The sequence below is a fragment of the Neodiprion pinetum genome, chromosome 4, assembly GCF_021155775.2.
Source record: "Neodiprion pinetum isolate iyNeoPine1 chromosome 4, iyNeoPine1.2, whole genome shotgun sequence".
In the NCBI taxonomy this organism is placed as follows: domain Eukaryota; kingdom Metazoa; phylum Arthropoda; class Insecta; order Hymenoptera; family Diprionidae; genus Neodiprion; species Neodiprion pinetum.
This window is the reverse complement of record NC_060235.2, coordinates 19,634,332-19,660,727: the sequence shown is the minus strand read 5'-3', so window position 1 is coordinate 19,660,727 and position 26,396 is coordinate 19,634,332. Positions and strand designations below refer to the sequence as shown.

Here is a 26,396-nt window from a genome sequence, read left to right as displayed (position 1 = left end):
GACGTACCTACATCAACAACATACTTGACCATAATATTGACTCTGCTCCCGCTGAAGATAGCAATAGACCTGCTACTACATATATCCCCATTCCATATGTAGCCGGCCTCTTTGAGTCACTTAATCGTTTACTCGCCAAATATAATGTAAAGTTTGTTGGAAAAAATTCAAAAGATCTACAACTAGTTTTTGATACAGGCAAAGACAAGATCCCCATAGGCAAACGATCTAATGTCGTGTATAAAATACCATGCAATGACTGCAATCAAGTCTACATAGGTCAAACGGGTCGACATCTCAACACTAGAATTAGGGAACACCAACGCAACATACATGAGATTGAAGAACGGCACACAGCTCTAACGAAACATATTATCGATAAACAACACACTTTTAATTACGACAACACAAACATCCTTTGCGAAGAACACAATTATTATAGAAGACTGTTATTAGAAATGTGCAACATTGTAGGTCATACCAATTCTGTTAATCTTAGACAAGATGTTGAACATTTAAGCAATATTTACAAACCTCTAATCTCCGCCCACACAACAAATTTTGTTTAACCTTAACTACATACAAAAAATTATTTTGTCCCCATTTACAGTCCTTTCTACATAACTTTTCTTACAAAATATTTATTGTTTTTCTGTATAATTGTTTATAATAGGTTCACCTTCACTCTGGATTACATTGTTTTCTCCCATCAGTCGTTATTCACCTGTTGACTCAATTGGTTCAACCAACAATATTTCGTTAGACATGTAGAACTTAATTATAAAGAGCCTACCTCCACTTCATTGACACCTGTGAATTAATTTCATTGCTAAAACTACCTTCTTCAATAGCCTTTTAACACAATGACATACTGACTGTGAAGAAACATAGTTCTTTAATCTTTTTAATTAATGACTACCAACTTTTAACTCCCACATATAAAATAACTTGAAGATTGACATAGTCTACCGTCACTCAAAAGAACACTGTTTCCACCAATTGTAATTGTGAATTCGACTACATCTTAGTCCACATTCAAAAGGTAAATAACACTAAAAAAACATCCTTATCTCAATTAATCATAAGGTTCTTACTATCAACAATATTCAATAGCTCTAAGAGTATTACATCTACAATATTTATGTCTGATTACTTCTAGTACCATTATTTATATTATAAAATTCTTTTTGTTATTTTTGACAGTTTTTAAAAAAATAAATTGTTCTGAGGAGGGCCCATATCCGGGTCGAAACGTTAACTAAAAATACGTTTTCTTAATTGACCGATCACCAAGACTCTACAATATATAATCAAAAATAGACCATGCCAAACTTTTACTTTCAACCATTTCTTAAAATAAATTATTCAAGTTATGTTGAGAAAACCATAGCTTTTTGCATCTGAAAAAGTTCACATAAATGATCAAAGCCGATAATGTTAAGATGGTTGGTTGGCGGAAATCAGTACTGTGTATCAATTTCATTACGAGACAGTCGTACATCGAATATCGATCAATTTATTGTATTCATCAGATACGAAAATTTCTGAGATCATGTAAGAATAGAAAATACTGGAATTATGAACAAATTTTTGAAAACGAATCTTCTTAAAATGTAAGGTGAATCGAGATTCCAGTTCTTTCTATTTCTTTCAGAGGGACTTGAATATAAATTTAATTTCAGCACGAAATCGACAATCTCAACGATCCAGAGTTTAAGAAAAACGCGAATTGGCTGCAAATGCTGACGGCGTTGATCGAGGATCACCAGGATTACGAGGGCAAGGAAGCGAAGGTTCAGTTGAACGAATGGATGCGAGAAAGGGATAATCTACGCAACGATATCAAACGCGTATTCAACCAACAGTTTGGTTCAGTCTTTAGGACGTACCATAATCCGACCTACTTTTCTAGGCGTCTCTTTCGTTTCGCGGACATCTACATGAGCAACATTACCAACCTCTTAAACTATTCGACCACTCACACCTTTTACCCGAGGAGAGGAGTCATGCCCCATGAATACACTAACTATTTCGTATAAAACGTGCGCAAACCGAGCCAAAACCATCATGCGGTATAAAATATGCGTTACGAAATTGATCTCGAAATATTTGGGACTAACGCATCGTATTTTATTCTTTCCCAAAAAAAGAAAAAAAAAAGATAATCAAAATTCAAACGTATTGAGAAAACAGAAAGAAAATAAGCATCTTAGTTTCCTTCCTTTCAGATTACAATTTAAGATCGACCTCACACTATTAATACGCTTAAATTTATCCGTAAGAAGTTGACGAAATTTAATAGTTTTTAACTTTTCTTGGTAGTTAGATCGGTACAATTTTCCTTAATTGTAGTTTATTTTTCCCCAGTAGTAGAAACGTTGCGTGAAATTCAAATCCTGTGGGGAAATTCAATAGCTTATTTCGTAGCGCTACAGTTTGTGCAAGTTTATCGATAGAAATACCTAGGAATGTCAAGATTTACTTTTACGTTGAAAATGTTGCCAAAGCTTAAGTTGAGTTATAGCTTATTACGATTAAGAACTAATTGAATGATCGATCGATATATACAATAAGTTAACGCTACGTTATTCTGAAACGAATCGTACTCTTATCGTTGGACGTTTGCAAGTACAAATAGATATGTAATGCCCCCGAGTAACATCGGGATATCTCAATCAATCTGATCGAATAGATAATTACAAGTGATAGATATAAACGCACGAGTATTAGCAATGATCGGATAAAATATTCGTCAGATATTAATTTATTCAGCTAGAATTTACCATGAGTAAAAAAAATGATAAAAATATTATTTGTAATGCGCGAAGTGAACGATGTTTCCGGATATTAACTGAAATCGCAGTATCTGATTTTTGATTTATTCATAAAAAAGTAACATTACACACGTATTGTAATTACAAATGAAGGCACGCGAAGTTAAGGATAATAACCGGGAGTTCCAGACATTTTTCTATCGGTTGTCAGGCTATTACCGGTTTCTAGAGTCTGTTGACATCTTGTCATTATTACATCAATGCCAAAATTTGAGTTTAGTAATAATTATGAACAATATGAAATTAAAAAATTACAATACTGCGTTCTTTTCCGTGTCTCGATATCATCATTTGGCTTGAATAGTTGCGTATCTCATGCCAAATTTCAAACGTAAGATAACCGTTACTCGTAGATACTTAAAAAATGTTGAAGCGAGTCATTATGCATGTTACATACGTACTATAAGAAAAATTACGACATACGTAATCGAATACAAACGCACGAGTACAAGTTGTATATTCAGTTCAGACCACATTCGGTTTTCGACAATACTTTGCAGCTCTAAATATTTATCAGAGTTTTCAGTTTGCGGAATCTATTTTTATTGTGACTAAATTGTGCGGGAGTCTGAGCCGAATAACCAGATTGTATCCTTGTGAAATCCTTACCTAATCACTATAGGTACTATGTGCATATAATAAAATGTAACCACCATCGCGGGATAACTTTTATCGTCGGAACACTGCCTGGGATGAATAACAATCCGAATGATGAGATTAATTACATAGGTTCCATTTTTTTTTTTATGTCAATTATAGCTTTATTTTATTATAAATTAATTTCAGCATGAAGTCAATCAATTGTTTGATCAGAGCATAGTAAGCGGTCTGGGTGATGTTTAATAACTATCAGAAACAATTCAAATGAAGCGTATTAATATAATACAATAATCAAGTCGCGTTAACGTGTCATGAAAATTTGAACAATCTTTATTGTGAATGTTCGGCAGATTCAACCTCCCATACCGTTGTCACTGGGAGATCTGATATCATCGATCTTCAATATCATCTTCACTAATTGCGTGGCAAGTAAAATTTGCTGCTGCTTGCTCTTCAAAGATTCGATGACGTTCTGGACTTTCATGTCTGAAAAATAAAAGAAAGAACATGAATTTTAAAGATTTCAGTTTGTTAAAAACGGATTTGTTTATATAGGAAAAAAAAGCGACCAAGCAAACACAGAAGGTACATTTTCAACAAAATACACCTACCGGTTGTGCCAACGTTCATGCAATCGATTCCAAGACTAGAGTTTGATTCTGTCAACTGGCGCGCCTTGGCTTCAGCAAGAGCATCGACAGGAGAAAGTCCTGCGTTTTCTGCCAATGCCATGGGGATGGCTTCGAGCGCATCAGCAAATGCACGGAATGCATACTGCTCAAGGGTGCTGATCTTGTCGGCATGAGCGGCGCATGCCAATGCACAGGAAACTTCGGCTGCTCCACCTCCATAGACTATTCTTCCATCAGTTACGAGATTGCGCACAGCACAAAGTGCATCGTGGATCGAACGTTTCGCTTCCTCAATAATCTGTTGACAGTAATAAATGTGCTTACAGAGTACAGTGTGCTTTAATGAAAGGGACAATGATCAAAAACTATATTAAGCGTCGACGATTTCTTTCGGACTACAATGAATGCTGCAACTAAACTTAATCAATATTTTATAAATAAAATTTTGTAACACAATTTGATATGCAATTAATTTTTTTTTATTATCAATCAAATGCGTATATGCAAACTGTGCTATTTTCTTCTGCAAGGTGTCTGGCCAGTTAGAGGCATTGAATGACATCGCTGAAATTCTCCTTGCCATATTTTTTAACAAGACTATTTTTATAAATTAGGCGTCTGATCGTAATGTGAAAAAAAAAAATGCATACTTACCATTTTATTGCCTCCACGAATGAAAATGGTTACTGCTCGTGAGTTTTTGCATTCCTCAATGACGAGCATGCGGTCCTTTGTGGTTCCAAAAGTCAACTCTCTGACCACACCCGCGTATCCCAATTTATCAGGAGTCAATTCTTCGAATCGAGGAACGATACGACCGCCGGTAGCGATGGCAATCAACTGAGGATTGAATAATCAGCATTATAAAAATTCTTTCTTTTTTGACAATATCTATGATTACAGTTAATTAATGAAGAAAGTGAAAAAACCCTCAGCTCTCATAATCATTGATCATTAGGGCCACTGCAACAGATACGTCCCAAGTCGACTTTGTGCTCAAATAAAGAAGCCCACAATAGGTTCGAAAAATTAAGTATATACATTTTCGAATGAATTAGAGGACTCATAATTAAGAGAACCAGACGCTTGGTTTCGCAATGCTACCCCCTTCTATTGCGCTTTCACATCATTGGGTTGTTTATAAATGGAACTGAATGCTCAGAATTTCGAATTTTGGTAACATGATGGATGATGCATGACAGTCTTCACTTACCTTTGTGAGAAAAGTCATGTGAATAAATTAACGATACGTATGTCACACTTTTTGGATTAAATTGACCGAGTAGATTCAATACTTCAAAATTGAATAAATTTCACCGACACTTTTATCGAATTTCTAGATGCCGCAGAATAAAATAAACTTATAAGCACCTCGATTTCGGGACCACCGACCCACCGAACAGCGGGCAGGTGTTCCTGGAGGAGAAGGTGATTGGCTTCGTCGTCAAATCCCCACTGGCAAATAGCGAGCGTTGCCCCGGCTTGTTTGACTTGAGATACCATTTGAGTGAATTTTTCACGTTCATATTCTCGTAATGCTCTGTAGTCCTCTACAGAAGTCACGTCAAGCTTATGTTTAGTTTTCGGTTTTGGCGGCTCAAATGGACAAGTGAGAATTGCCAATTTCACATTCTCCAACCTCTGTAACACATCGAGTATGGAAACAGTGTTATACTCACCGTTTCTAACGATTTTAATAAAAATTTACACTATTCTGCAACCAGATTGTTCAATAACATCACATAGGATGTTGATCTCAATTGAAATTTTAACTGTATAAACTGTATTTTTAAAATGCTTATTGCAAAATCGATACAGCATTTGAGTTTTTCAATTACTCAAATACACGAGAATCAAACATGCTGATAATACGGCAAGGTGTCTGGTCAGGCAGTGCATTGAAGAAACTGCTGAAATTCTCCTTGCAGATATATCAATACAACAATTCAAACTAATAGTGCAAAAGTTTAGAAGGTCAAATTTTTACGATGCAAAAGCAGACGCTTTTGTAAGTCAATTTCGAATGATTAGAATTAGTGTAACTTGTTCCTTAAATTAACATATGAATTTCATAATCACGAACTCTGTAAATGCGATTACTCGCAGGATCTTGAATGGGGAAGAAAAAGAAAAAATCGACAAAAAAATCGATCAATAAAAGGTGATAGTAATTACCTTAGGCATTTGAGGATGACTGAAGTCTTTGTCTACAACAACGCCACGAACTAACATTGTGTCTTCAAGGCGTCCTCCAACTTTACCCTCTAGTTTGATCAATTCAAAATTGACGTCTCGTGTCTCCAAATCAGCGACAGCCATCACTGCATTCACAGCAATCTCCGCCATTTGTCGGTGACACTTGTTGATGCTGTAATAATAATGAATAAAAAATTAACGAAATACAACACTGGATGTTTGGAAGAATTTGACGTGTAATATTGACAAGTTGACGCAATATTATCTCAACTTGCACTCACATTTTGGATCCAAGAGTAGTCATGGCAGTCTTGATTAGAGGTTCCAAGTCTTTGAGGTTGACTGGGAAAGCCTCCGCAATAGTGTCTAAATGTTTGTTCGCACATTGGGCTGCAAGCTCGAAACCATCAGCTATTCGGATTGGGTGAATTCCTTTGTCTAAGAGCTGTTCAGCTTGCTCCATTAGCGCGCCAGCCAATACTGAGGTAAGAGAAGTGACAAAATTTGCGACAATATTACGATACAGTGAAGCTGAAGTTTGTGACATTGTATTTGTAAGAAAAATCGTCTTTGTGACTTGGGAATCGTTTTAAATTCAATAAAGCACAATAATAAAGTATATATGTACTCATGCATCATATTGTGAAAATTGAAATGCTCAAATTATTCCAAAGTTTGAAAATAGCGAGTTTGCTTTAGTTAAATTGCCCAAAACAGACAAATTTACATAATGGCATGAATACAGATGTGAGACACATATCAGTGCGTGCAGCCAATTAAGAATAGCTGCCCAATGGTTCAGAATCTCAGATCGATGAAACTTAATGTTGCATGGTTTTTGTATTGTTTACATATGAGTTTCTCGAGACAATCGAGATTCACACGTCTCAACATGCTTCATCGCAGTGTAGAAAGTTCTGTAGATGCGTATGGGCTATTCCGCGTCAACCGGATCAGTCATCTCTCAGATATTTTTTTAATTTGGCATGTGGATTGTGTGGGACGAGTTAGATTTTTGTGCCAAAGCGCGAATCTCATAATGCAAAATTCGATTTTTTATTAACAATAACAAATTAGACTCCCATTTTTTTCAAAAATTCATAACTTCGGCAAAAAATTAGATACAATATATTTTTTTTTTTCAAATTACGCGGAAAGCTCCATAGAATTTAAAAAAAAATACGAAATGGTAAAAACAAGTTGTTATCAATTGTTTATTTAACAATTAATTTTTCAAAGATTTTCAAAACAGTGACTGACACGATCAAAAAATTTTTTTAAAATTCTGACATGTTCCTTGAACTGTACTACAACCTGTGAATTAATTCCAGAGGGGTGTTTTTCTTCGTTTTTGAGTAAAAAATCATTAAAGGTGTCGATGCGCATGAAATTGCGGCCCGCCGAGTCTCTACGTAATGGCGGGCGGCCGGTTGCCGTCCACCGCTACACCGCGGTGGCGTCGCAGCGTTATTTTAGAGTCATTTTCACGATGTAGGACATGATTGAAGAATCTGAAAAAAATACTGTACCTTCACAAGGCCTGCTCAAAGCGATAAGTGAAGTTTCAGGAATGTGTTTTTCACCGTTTTTTTATTACAGAGATTCAAAATAACGGTTACACACCATGAGAGTGCACATAAATGATAATAATTACATAACTTGCTACTTATTTTAAAATAAAAACACATTCTTGAAACTTCACTTATCGCTTTGAGCAGGCCTTGTGAAGGTACAGTATTTTTTTCAGATTCTTCAATCATGTCCTACATCGTGAAAATGACTCTAAAATAACGCTGCGACGCCACCGCGGTGTAGCGGTGGACGGCAACCGGCCGCCCGCCATTACGTAGAGACTCGGCGGGCCGCAATTTCATGCGCATCGACACCTTTAATGATTTTTTACTCGAAAACGAAGAAAAACACCCCTCTGGAATTAATTCACAGGTTGTAGTACAGTTCAAGGAACATGTCAGAATTTTAAAAAAATTTTTTGATCGTGTCAGTCACTGTTTTGAAAATCTTTGAAAAATTAATTGTTAAATAAACAATTGATAACAACTTGTTTTTACCATTTCGTATTTTTTTTTAAATTCTATGGAGCTTTCCGCGTAATTTGAAAAAAAAAAATATATTGTATCTAATTTTTTGCCGAAGTTATGAATTTTTGAAAAAAATGGGAGTCTAATTTGTTATTGTTAATAAAAAATCGAATTTTGCATTATGAGATTCGCGCTTTGGCACAAAAATCTAACTCGTCCCACACAATCCACATGCCAAATTAAAAAAATATCTGAGAGATGACTGATCCGGTTGACGCGGAATAGCCCGTATATATTCATACCTAACAGCTAGAGAAGTGGGTGAATTATAGAAATTTGCATCGGATCTTGATAAAAAATTACTGAATTCTGTTGGAGTTTGTTTTATTCCACGGTATGTAGTTTGACGTTTGATTACATATTTTTTTCTGACAATAATTTGATTCAAAGCAAATATAATATGTATAAAAGAAACTCGATCAATATACTTTTGAATAAAACAAACCCAATCGAATTGAAGAATAGATGTTTGAAATTCACCCGCTATTCAACCATTTAGTCGTATATACTTTGTTAATTTACAATCCTTGATTCCAATTCATTGTTACTGAAATTGCCTTGTATTCCTTTTGTTTGTAATTTTCAACTAATATCATCATACCAATTTTTTTTTTCTTATTATTCCTCACTTTTGCATCCTATATGTCATTTTTAATGTTTTATGATTTAAATGTAGATTTGATGTTCTTACCAACAACACCAGTTGTGCCATCGCCTATCTCATCATCCTGCGATTGAGAAAGCTGCACCATCAACTTGGCGATTTCATGATCTACGTCCATGTTTTTCAAGATCGTAGCTCCATCATTGGTTACTGTTACATCACCATCGGAACTAACTAACATCTTGTCCAAACCTTTGGGACCCAAAGATGTTTTCAAAGTATTGGCAATACTCCGAGCTGCCAAGATATGCGACTAGAGAAGAGAGAACGAAATTCAGTTATTTTGATATATCATGAGAATCAGTCAACTGCATAATTACACACAAGTACTAGCAACGTACATTTAATTTTAAACTACAACTCCAATGTAAATATACCAATGTATAAGCTTGATCCCTGTACTTATGTTAGATTACAAATCTTCTGTAGAATTGTATCAAGTTTTCACCCTCAAAAATGTATTACAGGTTCTCTTATAACTTATTATTAACTTAACTATTCACGGTTTGCAACAAGATTTTATTGTAGAATGAAAGTTTTTACAGCACTTCGGGTTTATGATATCAACACAATAAAATATTGAAACAGAAATCACTGTTTTGAAATTCTAGGTGGAATTTACAAATGTAGAATTCCAAGAATACCGATATATGTCTTACTTTAGTGGAATTTACTATGATCTATTCAACTCCGGACAATCTTAAAATCGCAATATAACATTGATTCCTGGAAATGCATAAATGTTGCATTAATCTTACAAGCTCAGACCGCAGTAGTTTAACGAATACTGCGAAAATACTATTTCCCATCTTTCTCTCGTTTAATATAATTAATCAAGTTTACTACCAACCACTCAAAATATGTTTCAAGATGGCAGAAAACATTTCTTCAATGATGTTTAAATTGTTATGTAAAACAATATTACTTGTGTTCGCATCTAAAACTTTTGAAATTTTCACAACCTTGTTCTATCTGTTATGCTTGAGTAACAATGAGTTACAAAACATACAATGAATACATAGTCATCGAAAAAATACTACCAATAATAATGCATTGTGATGAAGTACAATAACACAATTTTTAAATCATGTGAATCTGTTAGAATATTAATACAGATTGTAAGTGAACTAGCTTGTAAGAAACACATCAGTAAGCGTGGTCCATTAATCGAATCACTCAATGATTCAGTTTCTCATATTTTATTTTATCTTGCACACTTTATTAAAAATCACAGGCAAATTTCAAATAAAAATTTTCCTGTGTCTCAAGGTGCGTAACTGAAAGATAAAATTTGGATTCAAGTAACATGTTTCAAGAAAAACAAAGTCAAAACATACAGATGGACTGGCTCTTCCGCTGTCCTTTGAGTTGAATCTCAAGTCGGACGTGGTAAAAAGAAAGTATTTTCAAGCATTACCGTTACTTCACCCATGGAGATGACAAGAAAGTTTTTTTCCAATAAGGTACTTACTGAAGTTGCAAAAATGTGAAAAGGGTTGTCTATAATTGAATTCTGACAGGAAATAAAAAGTAAGCATAAGATGCAACTGTAATACCGACGCACAGTGGTCCGAAAGCCCGAATTCTTGGCCAAAACCCCGAAAACCGAAAGTTATCATCCGAGGTAAAGCTTCACATATTTGTCAATAGATAGCATTAGACCTTTGAAATCCAAAAGGGCAGATGTTCAGATTCATTCCATGGCCTGTGGTAAGCCCTCGAAAGTGACCATTGTCGAGACTCGCGCGGGACTGTGGTGTGTGCACGCTTTCGAGCGCGCGAAAAAGAAGGCTGTAGTTTTTTCAATTTTCATCAAAATCGAGTCAACCAAAATGGATATTATTCCTCAAGGTAAGTGAATTACCTAAATTTTATGAATGAACCAAGTTTCGGAATTTATGGCGACGATATGAATGATGCAATACGAGTGCTGCAAAATAACCTATTTCATTGAATTGCATTACTATCTGTAGAGAATTAGTTATGATCCCCGGAGATCCTGCGGAGATCTTAACGATTCCTAGTGTGAAAAAGTATAGAGAATGTGAAACCGTTGGCATCGCCTGCTCGTTTTTGCTCCATTGGTCAAAAATACGCATTCTTTGAAGCAGTGTTTTGTCGACTCGGTCGGAGCCTCGTGGCCTGCCTCGTAGGATTAGTGTAGCGGGGCGACGCAGACAACGTCATTCATCAAAACGACGTCGATGATGAAAATTCAGATTGCGATTAGTATGTATCTTTAAAAATTATGTTATTTTGTTTTATAAGAAAAAAATCTGTATGAATTAAAGAAATTAATTTACAAAATATCACTTTTAACAAACTTGTACCATTTTTCACGAAATATTCCCGCCATTTTCGGTTCACCATTTTGAATTTCGCATTTTTGCATTCGTTTTCGGAATCGGCGACCCCAAAAACATTACTAGTATGAATTTCTAAAAATTCGTACCATTTTTTGTAAAAAATATCCGCCATTTCGGGGCCGCCATTTTCAATTTCGCATTTTTGCATTCGTTTTCGGAATCGGCGACCCCAAAAACATTAGTAGTATGAATTTCAGCGAATTGGTATCATTTTTCGCGAAAAACATCCGCCATTTAACGTCCGCCATTTTGAATTTTGCATTTTTGTTTTTTTTTCGGAATCAGCGACCCGAAAAACATTCGTACTATGAATTTCTAAAAATTCGTACCATTTTTTGTAAAAAATATCCGCCATTTTGGGGCCGCCATTTTGAATTTCGCATTTTTGCATTCATTTTCGAAACCAGCAAGCCAAAAAACTATAGGTATAGTAATACTAGCAATTTTCACTGAGAAATATTTGAGTTATTAGTTTTGACCAGGAATTCGGGCTTTTGGACCACTGTGCGACGTACGTATTATGCAGCAATGTCTATAGTCGACTGAACGAATGAGGGGGGAACAGGCATAGAAATTCCTTATATGGTTATAAGACAGAAGCTGTGATTGGATTCATTGTTAAAATGCCAATCATATTTAGCGATAAATTCATAATCGCTGTGAAATTGACGGTTTGCAGCTCACATGAGGGTGTTAAATGAACAACATAATCCCAAAGTTCGAAGTAAAATAAAATATCACGAATGCGCGAGGCTCTACCGGTTTACGAACACGTGACGCGAACAAAATTGCAAAGCCACCACGCGATCAGCACTTTGGTGAAATTAAGTAAATTAGTGTGCACGAAATAATGCAATTTATCTGAATTAATAAATGGAATAGTTATAATCAGTGTGATCAGGAACTTATAACAGAAAATGTAATCAATGGAAATTATAAAACATGTGCATGCCTCACCTTAATCGCATCATTGCCGGTCAAGCGACTCTGCTTGTCTTGATCACGCAAGATAATGAAAGGTCTTCCGTACTCATCGAACGCGATAGAACCAGGAAAAGACATGTTTCGAATGAAAGTAGTTCAAATTCCGTGATGTATGAAAAAAAGTAAACTCTGGCGATCGAACCTCACTGCATTTTATCACTCACTGCCGAGCGTCTTCTTCCTTCCAGAGTGTTCCACGGTGTGCTCATAAAGTAGAACAGAGTGACCTCAAGGGCTGGCCACATTGAACGCAGATGTTTTTTCGAACACTTCAACAAGCACACCAACCTACAGGTGCTCGGGTAGGTTTCTCTCTGTACTAGAGTAGAGTGTAATCAACTTTTGCCACATTGCAGCTATAAATACTCCTAGACAAATTGTTTCGTATGTTATTTCGTATAAACTACTTCAACGCGCATACCCGTCAGAGGTAGGAATAAAGATCTTTGACTTCAATCGGAAAGTTTATACTCCAGATAAATGGCATTTATCTTCTCGTTTCAGTAGCTGCGTTGATATTCCAAAAAATAAATCGGTCACTAGTTGGTTTTACAAGGTTGTTGCACTTGATCACGTAGTAGACACCAGTTTTTCAGCTTCTCTACTTAACGTAGATACTTCACTTACGGCTAGCTGAAACAGCGTTCCGGAATTTCAAAAATCCTGCAATGAATTTTGTAATGCACTATTTCGACGTGATTTTTCGAGCGAAATCGAATGAGTGCAGTTCGAATAGGCTGCAAACAACGGATCAAAAGTTACAGCTGAAAAACAAAAGATTTCCTTCGTCATATCGCTGCTGTTGATGCCACGCTCTTTTCGCTGCGTTTTCTGATTTCCTGGGGGTCCAATTAGTCAGGAAAGGACCATACAAATAGAATCTGAGACGAAAAATTTTTAGCTCCACAAATGAAGAAAAAACTAAGGTAAAAGGATGAAATGAACGCAAGGAATACGAATAAGAAATGAACACCAATTCGAATTACAAAGAAGAAACGTGATTTCGATGATCCCGGGGTGGTTTAGCTTAGCTACCGCGGCAAGGACAGCCCACGCGGCTACACCAATTTTGTGTCATTTGTTATTTATTTTCATGTATTCTAGATCTGCGGGTGTAGTAACCACGTTGGTTTCCCAACGCGTCAACCACCCTGGGTACAAAACTCAATCATGAGGTCCCGGGAAGGCCAGCGCAAGAATCCTCAATCGGCTCTACCCAGTTTCGCTCTCGCATCTAATTACTCGATCACAAGTACATTAGAAATACGATCCAACGTCATTTAATAATAAAATGGATCGTTAGGAGCCTCGATGCATCGAGTTGATAGTCCCACGTTCACACAGTTCACTGAATCACTTTCGCACACATAACGAGCTATTGCCAACAAAACTCACGTGTTATCTCTTCCGAGTTCCGACTAATACTGATCTGGTTTTGAATTCTTCGTCAAATTTTCGTCTCGCTCGCTCTCGCGGGAATTTTGAGAACTTTGGACTGTACTGTCTTGTTGACCACTCGCTGTAGTGAGCGCGAGATTAGTGTACTTGGTTTCATTCCCACACACATCGTAGTATTATAATACGTTCTGTCCCTTTCCCCCTCGCCTTACCTTACCTTTCTGTTATTATACATGGTTTCAAGTAATGCTCGTCCAAACTGCAGTGCTAGTGCAGTACACTTCTTAATTTTTTATCACATTCTGAGGTTGAGATCGCGTTAAACATCGGATTATAACTTAATAATCACATGGGGCAATAATGGGTCTGTGACAACGGCCGATTACGAAATTATAGTTCATAAAGCTCTAGTTTCAGCTGTGTCTTCTGCCTGTGTGTTGTATACATGCATCGCCAACATGCTCAGTTTCACAATTATTTCGCATTACTTATGCATTCTCTATTGAACTGTTTCCAGAATTTTCTACATGCATCTCTGAAATTGGTTCCTTTATACTTCAGCATATTTGAAAATCTCAGAATTTCCTCTCAATTTTTATCTTGCGTTTCTTTGCAAATTTATGATTCTATGACCACATCATCGAGGTTCAAGCATATTAGTATTGGTGATGAAACATAGAATAATTAGTATATACTAACTCAATTAAGGGGGGAGCCTGCTTTAGAGTCTTCACAAAATCGATTTTTTCAAGGATTTTTTGGGACGGAAAGAAATATCCGATTGAAACGAAACTTTCAGGTTTTATTGTTATATGTTTCAGCAGTCTTCTTAAATTTTTTCATTAAGATATATGTCATATTATGCCTGGTACAAGCATTTCACCGAGGCGTCTCGAGTGTGCATTTGTCGTGCGGCGGGAAAGGTGCAGGTCGCAATTTCCATCTGAAACAAAGAACCCAAAAAAATTTTTACTTCTCAATAGTATAGCTTCTAGTTAAACCAAGAAAATTCAACAAAAAGTGAAAAATTCAACAATGTTTGCAAATTAAAAAAAAAATTCACTTTAGATTGTTTAAAAAGTGGGTTAATCTTAACTTTCTTAAGGTTTTTTAGGTTCAACTAGAAGAGAATTTAATCCCGAGTACAATGCAATTTGTCTCGTTTCGATAGGACGTTTAGTTTTTTCCCTATATTTCCCGCCAATTAGGAAAAATCGTAAAAATGAAAAACCGAGAAATCGTGCGTCAAAGTTTTCGTATATAAAAAATCGTAATTTTCTTGAACTTACCGCATTAATATGCTAATCAGCGACTCCTGGTCCATAGAGTTGCCCTTCAGACTTTTCAAAAAACTGGTTCAGACTCTTCAAAAAACTGGTTCAAAACTTCAAAAAACATCAAAAAACCGCTCGTATACCTGCTCGACGCTTGCTCACTATTTCTTCTGTAACTCCGAAAATATTTCGAATTTGCGTCTGAAATTTTAGGGACACATTCTTGGATAGTTTGGGAAGACATTTATGCAAAAAAAAAGATATTTTGAAGCCTCTAAAGCAGGCTCCCCCCTTAAGTGGGTAATTTCAGCAAGAGAATGGGCAGTCAATAACTTCGAGTCTGAAAGAATTGATGGTAAAAATAACATTTTGATAAATCGGTTTTTACTTTATTTACATTCTTTAAATTACATGACATATACAGTACTAATTAGCCACCGCAGCAATTTGGTCCTCCGAATCTTCGACAATTTTGCTAGGAACCCAAACGGAATTGTTCAACTTTCTGGCACGTTCCTCCAAAATTCCATATGCAAAATGATTCAAAAGAATTCCAGCGGGAAGTGCAACTCCCTGGAATCTGTACAAGGTTCCGTACTCGTCGGTGGACAATTTGTGCACAGAAGCGACGGTGCACCTGCCGATGATCCCAGTGTTGCCAATCATAGGTCCTTTGCTAACATCGATGTGATCCCCAATACGATAGAGAGTGACGCTGTCCTCACTGTGCCTTGCGATATTTGGTATCTGTTCACTCTTGTAGGGATTATCCTGGAACATTTCGAGCGCTATGCTTTCTCCGACGACCAGACGCTCAATTGGTAGGTTTTTCTGACTGAGTTTGATGTACAGAGCAGACAAGGATTGCAGCTCTGCGACTGTTGGTTTCCAATCTTCGAAGCCAAGGGAAATGTCGTGCAGAAAACTACCCGACCTGACGTTTGGTATCGGAAAACTATGAAGGTGGATGCTGATGCTGTCTTTGAATGCGGTTTCAGCTACGGCACCCATCATCAGCGAACAGGACCGCCAGAAGGCTTTGTTCACAACCTGCGATTCTGGTGATGCCATTGTAACGAACTTTATCTCGCACTCGGAGTTGAACGGTCTGTGCATGTCCCACGGGGTCCCGTTGACTTCGGCGAGGGCGGCGACCTTCGTTACGCCCTCCGAAATGTGCTTAGCACAGTCAAAGGGCGTAGATAAATGCTTGTTCATTACGAGCGTAATTTCGTCCGACGGTCCCGAGTACTTAACCTCTATTTTCTCGATACGACCCACCGCTGCTCTCTGACGTTTCGCCTCGCTGTCGAATAACTCGTTTCGCTTTTTTCTGGCCTCTGATTTGGTCAGTGTGCTCAGGCACCGCCTCAGCATTGGTACCTGCAGTCGTAAACTCGTCCAATTTATCATTTTGTGGCTTGTTGTAGATTTTTGATTTTGAGGTTAGCACGAGCCAGACAACTTGCTAACAGCTTACAACCGCTGGCCACCGGTGCTTCGTTTACAAAGCTACCGTTTTTTAACAACAAAACCGCATATTAATGGCACAGTGTGGAATCCTTTCTCGGCGAGCGACGCTCTCTGATGCTCGGCTCTCAGACACTTGTTTTCTTTCAATATTAGTTCTTTCTCTTCACTGCAAGCTTTTCGTTCGTTAACTCGTTTCAATAATTCGTATCGCAATTCTTCGTGCACGCATGTACCTTGGATCACGGATAGAGCACACTCACGCAACTTAACGCTCATCACGCGCATGATCTATTCGATTCTGAAGCAGTGCTGCCAAGTGCCACCAAAAATAGCAATGCACAGTGTGTCTCTACGGCTTTAGCACTTACGGTGCTACCTTCATATCGCGAAATACAATGCGCCAACAATGTTCAACAGATCATTTTACATTACTTTCAACTCTCACCGACTGCCTTAATCGAAGAGACCAACTGTACGGTATTCGAAAAATTCAAAATAGTCGGTATTAGACTGACGACTTTTTGGCGTTTATAACAACTATATTCATCTCAGATTACGGGATATTTAGTAATTCATTAATCACCCGAATGAAAACCAATTCTCCATTTTCGATTCTCTTGAAAAATTGTAATATCTGCAATTAGCAGCGATTGGTAATGTCGCGAGTAATATGTCCTCGACAAGGGGGTAATTCTTTCGTGATGTCGATTTACCCAGTTGGCAAAACTGACGACTACAGCTGATCGAGATCGAGGGAGGTTCTACGATTGGTAAACGCAATGCAAGGGCATGAGAAGGCGAAGAGATGATTTCACCATTTGTACGTATGTAGTGTGAGATAGAAAGGTGAAACTTCGGATGCTCGTCACCGGGGCAGAAGAAGGGCTGTATCGTATTTCGGAGATAGCTGTCGATTTCGGGGCTGAGGGTGATAGCTGGTGGACAGAATGGCGGGACTCGAGGGGTACGATAGACATTACGGAACTCGTCCGATCGAGCCGTGGGAGGTCGGTGCTGCGTTCCCGAGCAAATACCACGGCCGAGAGGTTATACGTCCCCTAGATGTCCCCGTGGTTCACCCCCTCGCAGAAGACAGTCCACCCCCAGAAGACGGTGAGACATCTCTCGCTCATATCGCACTTTTTGCACGAATGCTTATATCGTACGATATCACGCACTTGCACTCCTCAGTCGTTTTTGAGTCGAGCGGAAGTATCGGCTCGTTCACACAAATGTCATTTCAGATCTGACCGTAAAAAGATACGTCGGATTAGGCTGCGGTCTTGCAAGTCTGATTACGGAAAATCTACTGATACACCCCTTCATTGTACTTCGAAGACAGTGCCAAGTGAACCCTAGCGCCGTCAAGTATCATTTAGTTCCGATAACTTTAGTGCCCATCATCATACGGCTACATCAAACCCAGGGCTTGAACACTCTCTGGAAAGGAATTGGCTCCACACTTCTCGTCAGGGGTTTGACTCTCGCTGTCGAAGACCTCGTGTCAAAAATCACACCCTGGCCCAAGTAAGGTTACTGTAAACAATTTCTTTTGTTGGATGTTGGATCTTTCTAAATTGTAACGTTATACTTTTCTGATTACAGGGAGATTACTTGCAACAGTTCGTTGAGGTCTTTTGGACAGCATTTGCTTCTCAAGTGGTAATTACACAATTATAAATTGTTTTTGTTGTGTGATTCTGTGATGAAAGTCACCAGTGTCATCGTACCTTCTTCGATTCATTGATTGATCACCCTTGCAGCGTGTCGATTGGGATAGTAACACCATTCTACTCTGCTTCATTAGTAGAAACAGTTCAGTCAGAAATTGCTTCTGAACGTCCAGGGATCTTGGATGTATTCAGAGATGGAGCCATCAGGCTACTTGAAGTAGGAAATAAAGGGAGATTGATTCCAATTTATGCTCTGTTACCGCCAACGATTGCCTATGGAGTGACAAAGTACCTTTTCACTCTAATTGTGAGAGGAGTTACCAGCCGAATAATGCACGTTAGACACAAGCATTCTCAACAACTGAGGGTTTGCATTTTGTACACTTCTTTTACTGAAACAGGTTTGACAAAAATTTGTGAATAAATTAAAAATATTCAAAATTAATTTTCAGGGAGCTTATAGCAGAGATTTGGTCTCTGAATCAGTGGTTCAAGACATAGAACTGCACTCTATACTCGTATCCATGTGTGCAGCTGACATCATTTTTTATCCCTTGGAGACGGTGATTCACCGGCTACACTTGCAGGGCACAAGAACTATAATAGATAATCTTGACACGGGACGAAGCGTTACGCCGTTACTGACAGGATACAGTGGGGCTATCGACTGTTATCGAACGATTATATCTACAGAGGGTCCTTTCGGATTGTACAAAGGGTTCGGTTCACTGATACTGCAATTCGCAGCTCATGTATTAGTTATACGAGCAACTAAATGGATACTTACCGAATTGACTGGGGTAATGAGGCCAAAAGCAAAAACCATAAAACCACCACCGCTCAATTACTACAACGATATTTGAGCCGGATATTTTTCTTTGATTTTTAACAAGTTTATAGTAATATAACTTTGTATGAAATATTTTACTATTAACAATTTTTCTCCGATTGTTATTTATTTTTTTTTTTTTCTTGTAAACATTAAAATTGTTAGCAAGAATCATATTACGTTTGTGATCTCTCATAAGTTTTCGGTCGAATTAATTATCGACGATTACTAACGACTATACCACTTACTAACAAGTGCGTTAGTTCCTTCAAGTCGAGCGATAATGACGTGAACGTACTATGTGCGTGTAGTTACATTGACATGCGAGTGTAGCCCGTGGTTATCAGTTATTCATGAATCCTATTTATTAAAAAACCCTAAGACATATAATTGTATAAAATGATCGATTTGATAAACAAATTTCAATTTCTCATCGAATATACGACATTTATTTTGAAATTTAATCAGAGCTTCGTTTTTTTTATCATTGGGTAATCGGCTGGGAGGATATAATTCTTTCGCCGTTTTCTGTAGGACGTTTGCCCAAGAAACACCAATCCAAATATTGAACTAACTCAAATGTATTTTAATGTATGTAGTGGACACACAAGTAAATTATACTGGCAACTTTTTCACTGACATATCTATTAAAATACTCTCTTCTCCGACGTTAATAGATTATGAAGGTTTTTTGAGATAAGAAAATGTTTATGCTAGTAATATATCCAAACCGCCGAAATATTCTGTTAATAGTTAAATCGTTCATGAATCGATAGAGTTGCTGGTTGTAGGGACTTGAAAATTTTAGAACTGTTCTGTAAATATTTCGAAATAACGTGGATAGAATTTTACTTTAGCTAGTTCGTGATTTACGCGTAGAGCAACAATTAGTCGTGGTGATTATAAGGTAGAAAGTGCATACGCGGAATAATTGTAGCATAATTTAAAATCTATCGCAAAAAAATAAAACGTTGATGATAAATACTTATTTAATTCTTGGTTTATTATAAATATACCCTTGTACAGTGTAAATTAGCTTTAATATAATATGCTATCTCTTCTAACACGTTTATTCTGAGTGCCATACGGTCCTGACCATGGTCTTCATTAGACTGAGAGAATTCGAAATCTACATAAATTATTATGTAACATTTATCATTTATCATCACAAGTGAAGTAAATTGCGATGGTTGAATATTCAGTTTAAGCTACGCGATTCTTCTTTGTTAACAACTTCAACGCAGAGCAAGGTTTTGGTGGTCGATGAGCTTTTACCCGTACATTGTTTGTCAAGTGTTACCTGATTTTCAATCTCTGAATCTTATGGCTTTCAATACGGGACATGCGGTGCAGCGTCTCAGTTTATGCTACATGAATATATTTCATTTATTTACACGAACAGTGCGTAAACTTTTATTTATAACGCAAAACCATTTGATTAATTTGAATCGATGTGTAGCCAATAAATTTGAATTCCATCTAAACTTTACACAGGGTTTCTATCACTACTCTTTCTTTCTTTCCTTCTTTGTTTTTCTCTCTTTCTCTTTCGTTTGAACTAAGGATAAGCTATCTCTATGTACAATATATTACAAAAAATCTTTATCATCGCATCTCTATGAACGGTCATTATGACAGTAGTTGAACTCGTAGCTTGAAATTGAGTTTCTAGCCGCAAAGGTACACAGATGTTCGGGATCTAAAGTTGTGTTACTGTTTAGAGGAAATCCTTTCTTTTTTTTTTTTTTTACCGTAAGTAACTTATATTTTATTAATCTATGAAAAACATTGAACTTTATACGAGCATTACAATTGCGGTATTAGTTCATTTCTAATTTGATCACGTAAACGAATATGTAGTATGAAGATCAATCGCTCCTGATACGCAGTATTTAGTTGTGTAAAAAAAAGAAGAATAATGTTTTAAAACAGAAATGAGAACTTTACTTCGTAAATAAACGGAGGTTTTACTCGTACTAACTTTTAATTCAATTTAATTATTTCTACCGTCCCCCATCTCCGAGAACCTCCGCCATAAGAATACGATGCGTATGCTAATATCACGGCGAATTTTGAATGTGCTCACAATGGTCGACAGTTATACAAGGTGACCCAGGACTACCGTCCCATAAGCACCAATATTTTTCTCGCAAAATCTCTGACTGAAACGTTTTTCTTATGAACGTACTCTTTAAAGAAAATTTGTGATTTGCAAATTACAGCCGTGGCTAATCCAGTAGCATCTGATGGCTCGGAACAGCTGCCGAACGGATGCTACTGGATTGGCCACTTTGAAACGACTGTAATTCGAGAACAATAAATTTTCTATGAGAATTCAAAAACGTTTCACTCATACATGTTCATGAGAAATACATCAGTAGCCTATAGAGTGATAGTCTTGAGTTGCCCTGTATATTATACATTATGTAGATAATATTGAATGTGTATGTGAAAAAAAAAAATACGTTTAACAATAGTATCGCTTTATTTCCGATAATATCATACGCATTCCTGCATAAATTTAATTAACTAAAATTTTTTAATTTGTTTACCTATTATTTTAAAATTTTGACACCTTTTTCGAAACAAAAGAAAAAAGTATTGTACTTTTGACAATTCATCAATCTACCCGCCGCGTTTTTCAATTCCAACGGAATTAATATAAAACAAAATTATAAATTATTCACGGTTTATAATTAGGTTTTTGCACCAGTATCCTTAACATGGATAAAACATATGTACGCACTAATCAAAAATTCACGTGCAATACTTTCTGATTGTGTTTGTATCCGTGTTACAGAAACTCGAACGTGAGGATCCTAGGTAAACAGTGTTTTCCTGGGTTAATTCTGAACATGCTGTGCTTGTGGTAGTTCATCCTCATTAGTTTCGCCACGACGCATGTATTGCGGTTTATCATCACCACGAACACAGGCATCTGTAACGTGTACAGACAGTACGTCGCTTCCCGGAACTTCGAACATTGGTTCCAACAACAAGGATTCCATTATCGCCCTCAAACCGCGAGCCCCCGTTTTCCGTTCCATAGCAAGATCCGCGATAGAGGCCAATGCATCAGGCGAAAAACTGAGATCCACCTGATAAAATACAACGTTACATACCATAATACGTTATTATTTCTATTTAACGTACCAATTTCTTCTCGTTCCGGTAACGATCCATGTTATGCAATGTTATATCGATTGACTTTATATTAAATAGGTAAATAATATGCCTTTACCTTGTCCATAGAGAACAGCATTTGATATTGAGGTACCATCGCGTTCTTTGGTTCGGTGAGGATTCTTACAAGCATATCTCTGTTGAGAGTATGGAAAGGAACGAGAACTGGAAATCGTCCAACGAACTCCGGTATCATACCAAAGTCGATAAGATCTCTGGCTTCCACTTGTCTCAGCAGAATGTCTTTCTCTTTATTGTCGTCTTCCGTCGAAGGAGACATATTTGCAACGTCGGCAAGACTTGCTGCTCTACGTCCTGGACTTTCAGACGACGGTGTTGCCCCAAAGCCCAAGTATTTTTCGTTCTTTCGACGCGACACAAGCCTGTCAAGTCCGTTGTACGCCCCCGATGCGACGAACAATATATTCGTGGTATCCACTTGAAGAGTATCTCCTCTTAGTTTTCTAGAACTGTTTTTCTCCGGAACATTGACAATGGTTCCTTCCAACATCTTCAACATGCCCTGCTGCACGCCTTCCCCCCCAACATCTCTGAGTTGATGAATACCAGGAACTGCTCCGATCTTGTCAACTTCGTCGAGGAAAACAATACCCATTTGTGCTCGATCGACAACATAGTTTGCATCCTGAAGAAGCTTCGCTATGACACTTTCTATGTCTTCTCCAACGTAACCAGCTTGGGTTAGCGTGGTGCAGTCACAGATGGCGAAAGGAACGTCAAGGCATTGAGCAATTGTCTGGGCTAATAGGGTCTTCCCTGAACCTGTTGGTCCCAGCAGGAGTATATTACTTTTCTCCAATTTTAATTGATGCTGTTTGCTGTCTAAGATGTCGGACCCGGTGTTCGACTGACTGCCGGATGATTTTTGCTGATCGGCGCCTGGAGCAACGTGCTGAAATCCAACCCCGAGCGAGTTTCCTATACTCGATATGTGAAGAAGGTCTACAAAAGAAAAGGGTGCAACTTCATTAAGTTCATGTCCATTTCTCATATGCAAGCGGTGCTGGTGGCAGGACATTTCTCTGAGATCAGCGAGAAGAGTTGTTTGGTGATTTCACAATATGTACACTGTTGCAAATGCTCAGCCCATTTAGAATAGCAAATATCAAAGTGACTTGATTGATCACATTGTGAAAAAATGAACTAAAACTTAGAAAAATGACTTGACCAGCACTGAAAAATTATATTTTAATAATATGATCCAGGGGACATGACGTTAACTTAAAACTTACAGCTCAGTGTATTTTAATATTCTTACTTGCTGAATCAAAATTCCACCTCAAATTAGACTAAAGGATACCACTGTAAGAGTAAAACGCGAATCTTGAAGTATGCACAGATGTGTTACTGGCACGTTTTTACTATTTTCGTAAACGAAAAAAAACACAGAACTGAAACTAAAATACACCTACTTATAGGTTTATTTTGGCAATTGTTAATTACGTGGTTTGAGACCTCTATGTGTGAATGGGTGATTGGATTCCTGCGTTGCTACCTGGGTAGCATTGACTGGGGTTGCATTTTGCATTGGCAGATTGTTGTGTATCCGTTTATAGTGGTTGTACACAGCGACACTGAGGACCTTTTTTGCATATTCTTGTCCAATGACATGCTTGTTCAAGTACTCAAAGATCTGGAATAAATAAAACGCTTATTACAGATCATGAATGTTTAATAAAGATCTAATTAAATCTACTTGACAAACTAGCTAATTTTATGTCGCCATCCCTATAAAGCATTATTATAAGTTTATACATCAAGGTAGCTTGCCACTTGGCTAAGGTTCAATAAGTTATTCCTAGACTGTACGCAGAGCTAATATAATCACTTCTCAATAACAACATAAACATTCCAAAACAAACGGAGGTTTATAAATAGCTGCATATAAAAACTGGTTAATAATTAAATTAAATGAAATATCCAAAGATATCAAACAAATCCAACCTTCTTGGGTGGCGGTGGTGGTTTCCTATAAAATCCTTGCTTTGGCTCTTCAGGCCTTAATGCCTCTTTCAAGGTTCTTTTGGAGTCAATTTCGGACAGAACAACAAAGAAATGATGACACTTTTCGCATTTGACAAACCTCGTTGATGCTGAAAAGAGCAATTACCTCATTACTCATAACATAATACGTCATTCCGTTTAAAAATATTATGCTATGCAGCTGCTCTGCCAAGCCCTGAATAAACAGATAATACACAAATGAATGTCCGTACTTACAGACAAATGTTTCAACATGAGTGCAAGGATCTCCACACTTTGGACAAGTGAGGGTATTCTTTTTCCCTCCACTAGTACCGCTACTTCCGTTATTTGCCGATGTTCCCGAGGGAGGATTGCTACTTCCCGCATCTTTATTTGGTGGCGGTGGACTATCACTGGGTGATTTGGCGAGAGGACTGGTCGTGACTATCGATCGGGTAGCTACGACTCTGACAATTTTGTGTACTGTGGAAAGTATCAACCAAAGAATCAATGATGTATATACTCACGACAGTTTAAGACATGGTCAATATATTATGGGATGTTGGTCACTGCTTTTACTTATGGGGTTGATAAATGTCGAAGGGGCAAGCATTGATATGTCATAACAAAAAGGATATCAATGAAAATGGTACAATAGATATTTTAAGGTAATTAAATTGAGGAGGCAATAACTTACGATGATTAGTCATATGGTTGGAAGAAGCTAAGCGACCCGCACTGACCAAACAACATCGAACGCAGCTCATCCTGCTGGTAACCTCTTCTTGGAGGGAGGCGTTTTAACACAGAGATGAATTCTTGCTAAAATTACAGCTGCTGTAAAACAGATTTCTTAGAATTTCAAGAATTGATGAATTTTGGGGACGGATTGACGTTGTGAGTTAGTAATTGAGAAACGCGAGTTCAAGGATGAATTGCATGTTTGACTCTTATTTGCATTCTTTCATCTGTATTTTAATTTGTGTTGTTAATTTTTTTTCGGGAGGTTTGATTAAGCGAAGATTATGACTGATAACGGAATTGCAATGTAAGAAAAAAAGGGAAGCGATACGCAAGAAAACAAAAACAAGACGATAGGTTCACAGAGTTTCTGACGCGAGCATTGCAACATTTGGCATAAGATAAGGGTGAAGCAAAAATGTAAATTTATAACCCAAGGTACTGCCACTGACAGAGGGAAACATACGTATGTATGCGCCGCAGCAAGTAGCGACATAATAAAAACAATTGCGATTTTGCAATAACGGAAAAAAATTAGTCAAGGTCAGCGTGTAGCCAGGTGGTAAAATATTATCGACGGGTAAATTATTGGTTGAAATTTATTTACTAAAACTTACTAACTGTCAACAACGCGTCACTTTCAGGACGGAGTAAATAGAAATACAATTCACCTTGCGGATCGTAACATGCAATGCAAGATGTGGAAATCTCAAAAGGCCTCTAACTACGTGACACATAGAGAAACTACCGCGACATCTTTCGGAAAAATTGGCATACCGACTCAAACGACTTCTTCTTACCACTATCACCATTCAACTCCCGCCAAATCACAAAGTACCAAACGCATGTAGATCGTCATCAGAGAGCTTATTCTGGAAATCCTCACTATTCCCAATATTTTTTTAAACGGATTCATTTAAACCGTGAAATAACAATATTTTATTTAAGAAAATCATCTACCACACAAATTGAGTTTCGACTCACCGACACCAACGATCAGAAGAAACCAATACGCGATCTGAGTGGCGGCTCACTAGCATACCGACAATGATGATCTGCCATTTTCTATTTCATGCTCTAGAAAGAGACGGTGAATCTGTTGTTATCGACCGGATACCACAGCAACGTTTTTGCTTACCGACAAACAATGCAAGTTATGTAAATTACTGACGATTATTTTGCTCACTTGGCTCAATGATCTGGATCTCTTTAATGGGATATGGTTAATTAATGATATAAGTACCTGATTTAAGGCGCGATAGATTCGCAGTGATTGCGTTATCGAGCATTGAAATATATTCACAATTCTACGTGCATTTATCTGCTACTGCTCCATTTAATTAAATTGCAAAATATAATTGACAACGTTCTCACAACCCTCCTTTATTGTTTGAAACTATCCTATTCCGATTTCTTGAGCCTTGTGTCCGTGAGTCACCTAACGGTAAGTACTAAGTAGTGAGT

The 26,396-nt window shown here is 37.4% G+C and overlaps 4 protein-coding genes and 1 long non-coding RNA gene across 13 annotated transcripts; 2 read left to right on the top strand and 3 right to left on the bottom strand.

The window, feature by feature from the left end:
* LOC124216996 (uncharacterized) lies at positions 1-4,381 on the top strand. The gene is made up of 2 exons (XR_006882755.2): positions 1-1,042; positions 1,683-4,381. It is a non-coding gene; the product is annotated as an uncharacterized lncRNA (long non-coding RNA).
* LOC124216990 (T-complex protein 1 subunit epsilon-like) lies at positions 2,866-12,543 on the bottom strand. Of its 2 annotated transcripts, XM_069135354.1 has the most exons (9): positions 11,356-11,373; positions 10,497-10,610; positions 9,053-9,278; positions 6,544-6,742; positions 6,242-6,434; positions 5,438-5,707; positions 4,721-4,906; positions 4,046-4,364; positions 2,866-3,920 (listed from the first exon to the last, which is right to left on the bottom strand). In XM_069135354.1, the coding sequence occupies exons 1-9, from the start codon at positions 11,356-11,358 to the stop codon at positions 3,787-3,789; spliced, it is 1,644 nt and encodes a 547-aa protein (XP_068991455.1). In that variant the 5' UTR covers positions 11,359-11,373; the 3' UTR covers positions 2,866-3,786. The 2 variants fall into 2 exon arrangements, with proteins under 2 accessions (XP_068991455.1, XP_046478146.1); XM_046622190.2 differs by lacking the exons at positions 10,497-10,610; positions 11,356-11,373 and adding an exon at positions 12,349-12,543.
* Positions 12,544-15,414: 2,871 nt separating this feature from the next.
* Positions 15,415-16,829, bottom strand: mRpL39 (mitochondrial ribosomal protein L39). Its single transcript, XM_046622194.2, has one exon. The coding sequence runs from the start codon at positions 16,458-16,460 to the stop codon at positions 15,474-15,476; it is 987 nt and encodes a 328-aa protein (XP_046478150.1). The 5' UTR covers positions 16,461-16,829; the 3' UTR covers positions 15,415-15,473.
* A 409-nt stretch (positions 16,830-17,238) lies between these two features.
* On the top strand, positions 17,239-22,093 carry LOC124216992 (mitochondrial outer membrane protein SLC25A46). Its single transcript, XM_046622192.2, has 5 exons — positions 17,239-17,633; positions 17,765-18,047; positions 18,126-18,182; positions 18,284-18,560; positions 18,646-22,093. The coding sequence occupies exons 1-5, from the start codon at positions 17,468-17,470 to the stop codon at positions 19,054-19,056; spliced, it is 1,194 nt and encodes a 397-aa protein (XP_046478148.1). The 5' UTR covers positions 17,239-17,467; the 3' UTR covers positions 19,057-22,093.
* On the bottom strand, positions 20,005-25,743 carry ClpX (Caseinolytic protease chaperone subunit). Of its 8 annotated transcripts, none has more exons than XM_046622184.2 (7): positions 25,604-25,743; positions 24,889-25,028; positions 24,447-24,674; positions 24,171-24,319; positions 23,670-23,859; positions 22,264-23,168; positions 20,005-22,120 (listed from the first exon to the last, which is right to left on the bottom strand). In XM_046622184.2, exons 2-7 carry the CDS (start codon positions 24,956-24,958, stop codon positions 21,866-21,868), a joined length of 1,797 nt encoding a protein of 598 aa, XP_046478140.1. In that variant the 5' UTR covers positions 24,959-25,028; positions 25,604-25,743; the 3' UTR covers positions 20,005-21,865. The 8 variants fall into 8 exon arrangements, with proteins under 8 accessions (XP_046478140.1, XP_046478142.1, XP_046478137.1 ...); XM_046622186.2 differs by having other exon boundaries at positions 24,889-25,025; positions 25,604-25,719; XM_046622181.2 differs by having other exon boundaries at positions 25,550-25,700.
* Positions 25,744-26,396: the final 653 nt, after the last annotated feature.

Excerpts from the sequence above, each read along its gene's own strand:
- LOC124216990 (XM_069135354.1), bottom strand. Across the intron at positions 9,279-10,496 it reads TTCACATTTTTGCAACTTCA|TCGCATATCTTGGCAGCTCG; the intron begins GTAAGTACCTTA and ends TCTCTTCTCTAG. Across the intron at positions 6,435-6,543 it reads ACTACTCTTGGATCCAAAAT|CATCAACAAGTGTCACCGAC; the intron begins GTGAGTGCAAGT and ends TTATTATTACAG.
- mRpL39 (XM_046622194.2), bottom strand. The coding sequence starts at position 16,460 with ATGATAAATTGGACGAGTTTACGACTGCAGGTACCAATGCTGAGGCGG.
- LOC124216992 (XM_046622192.2), top strand. The coding sequence starts at position 17,468 with ATGGCGGGACTCGAGGGGTACGATAGACATTACGGAACTCGTCCGATC. Across the intron at positions 18,048-18,125 it reads AAAATCACACCCTGGCCCAA|GGAGATTACTTGCAACAGTT; the intron begins GTAAGGTTACTG and ends TTCTGATTACAG. Across the intron at positions 18,561-18,645 it reads AGCATTCTCAACAACTGAGG|GGAGCTTATAGCAGAGATTT; the intron begins GTTTGCATTTTG and ends ATTAATTTTCAG.
- ClpX (XM_046622184.2), bottom strand. The coding sequence starts at position 24,958 with ATGAGCTGCGTTCGATGTTGTTTGGTCAGTGCGGGTCGCTTAGCTTCT. Across the intron at positions 24,675-24,888 it reads CAACCATATGACTAATCATC|TACACAAAATTGTCAGAGTC; the intron begins GTAAGTTATTGC and ends TACTTTCCACAG. Across the intron at positions 24,320-24,446 it reads TCATGTTGAAACATTTGTCT|CATCAACGAGGTTTGTCAAA; the intron begins GTAAGTACGGAC and ends TGCTCTTTTCAG.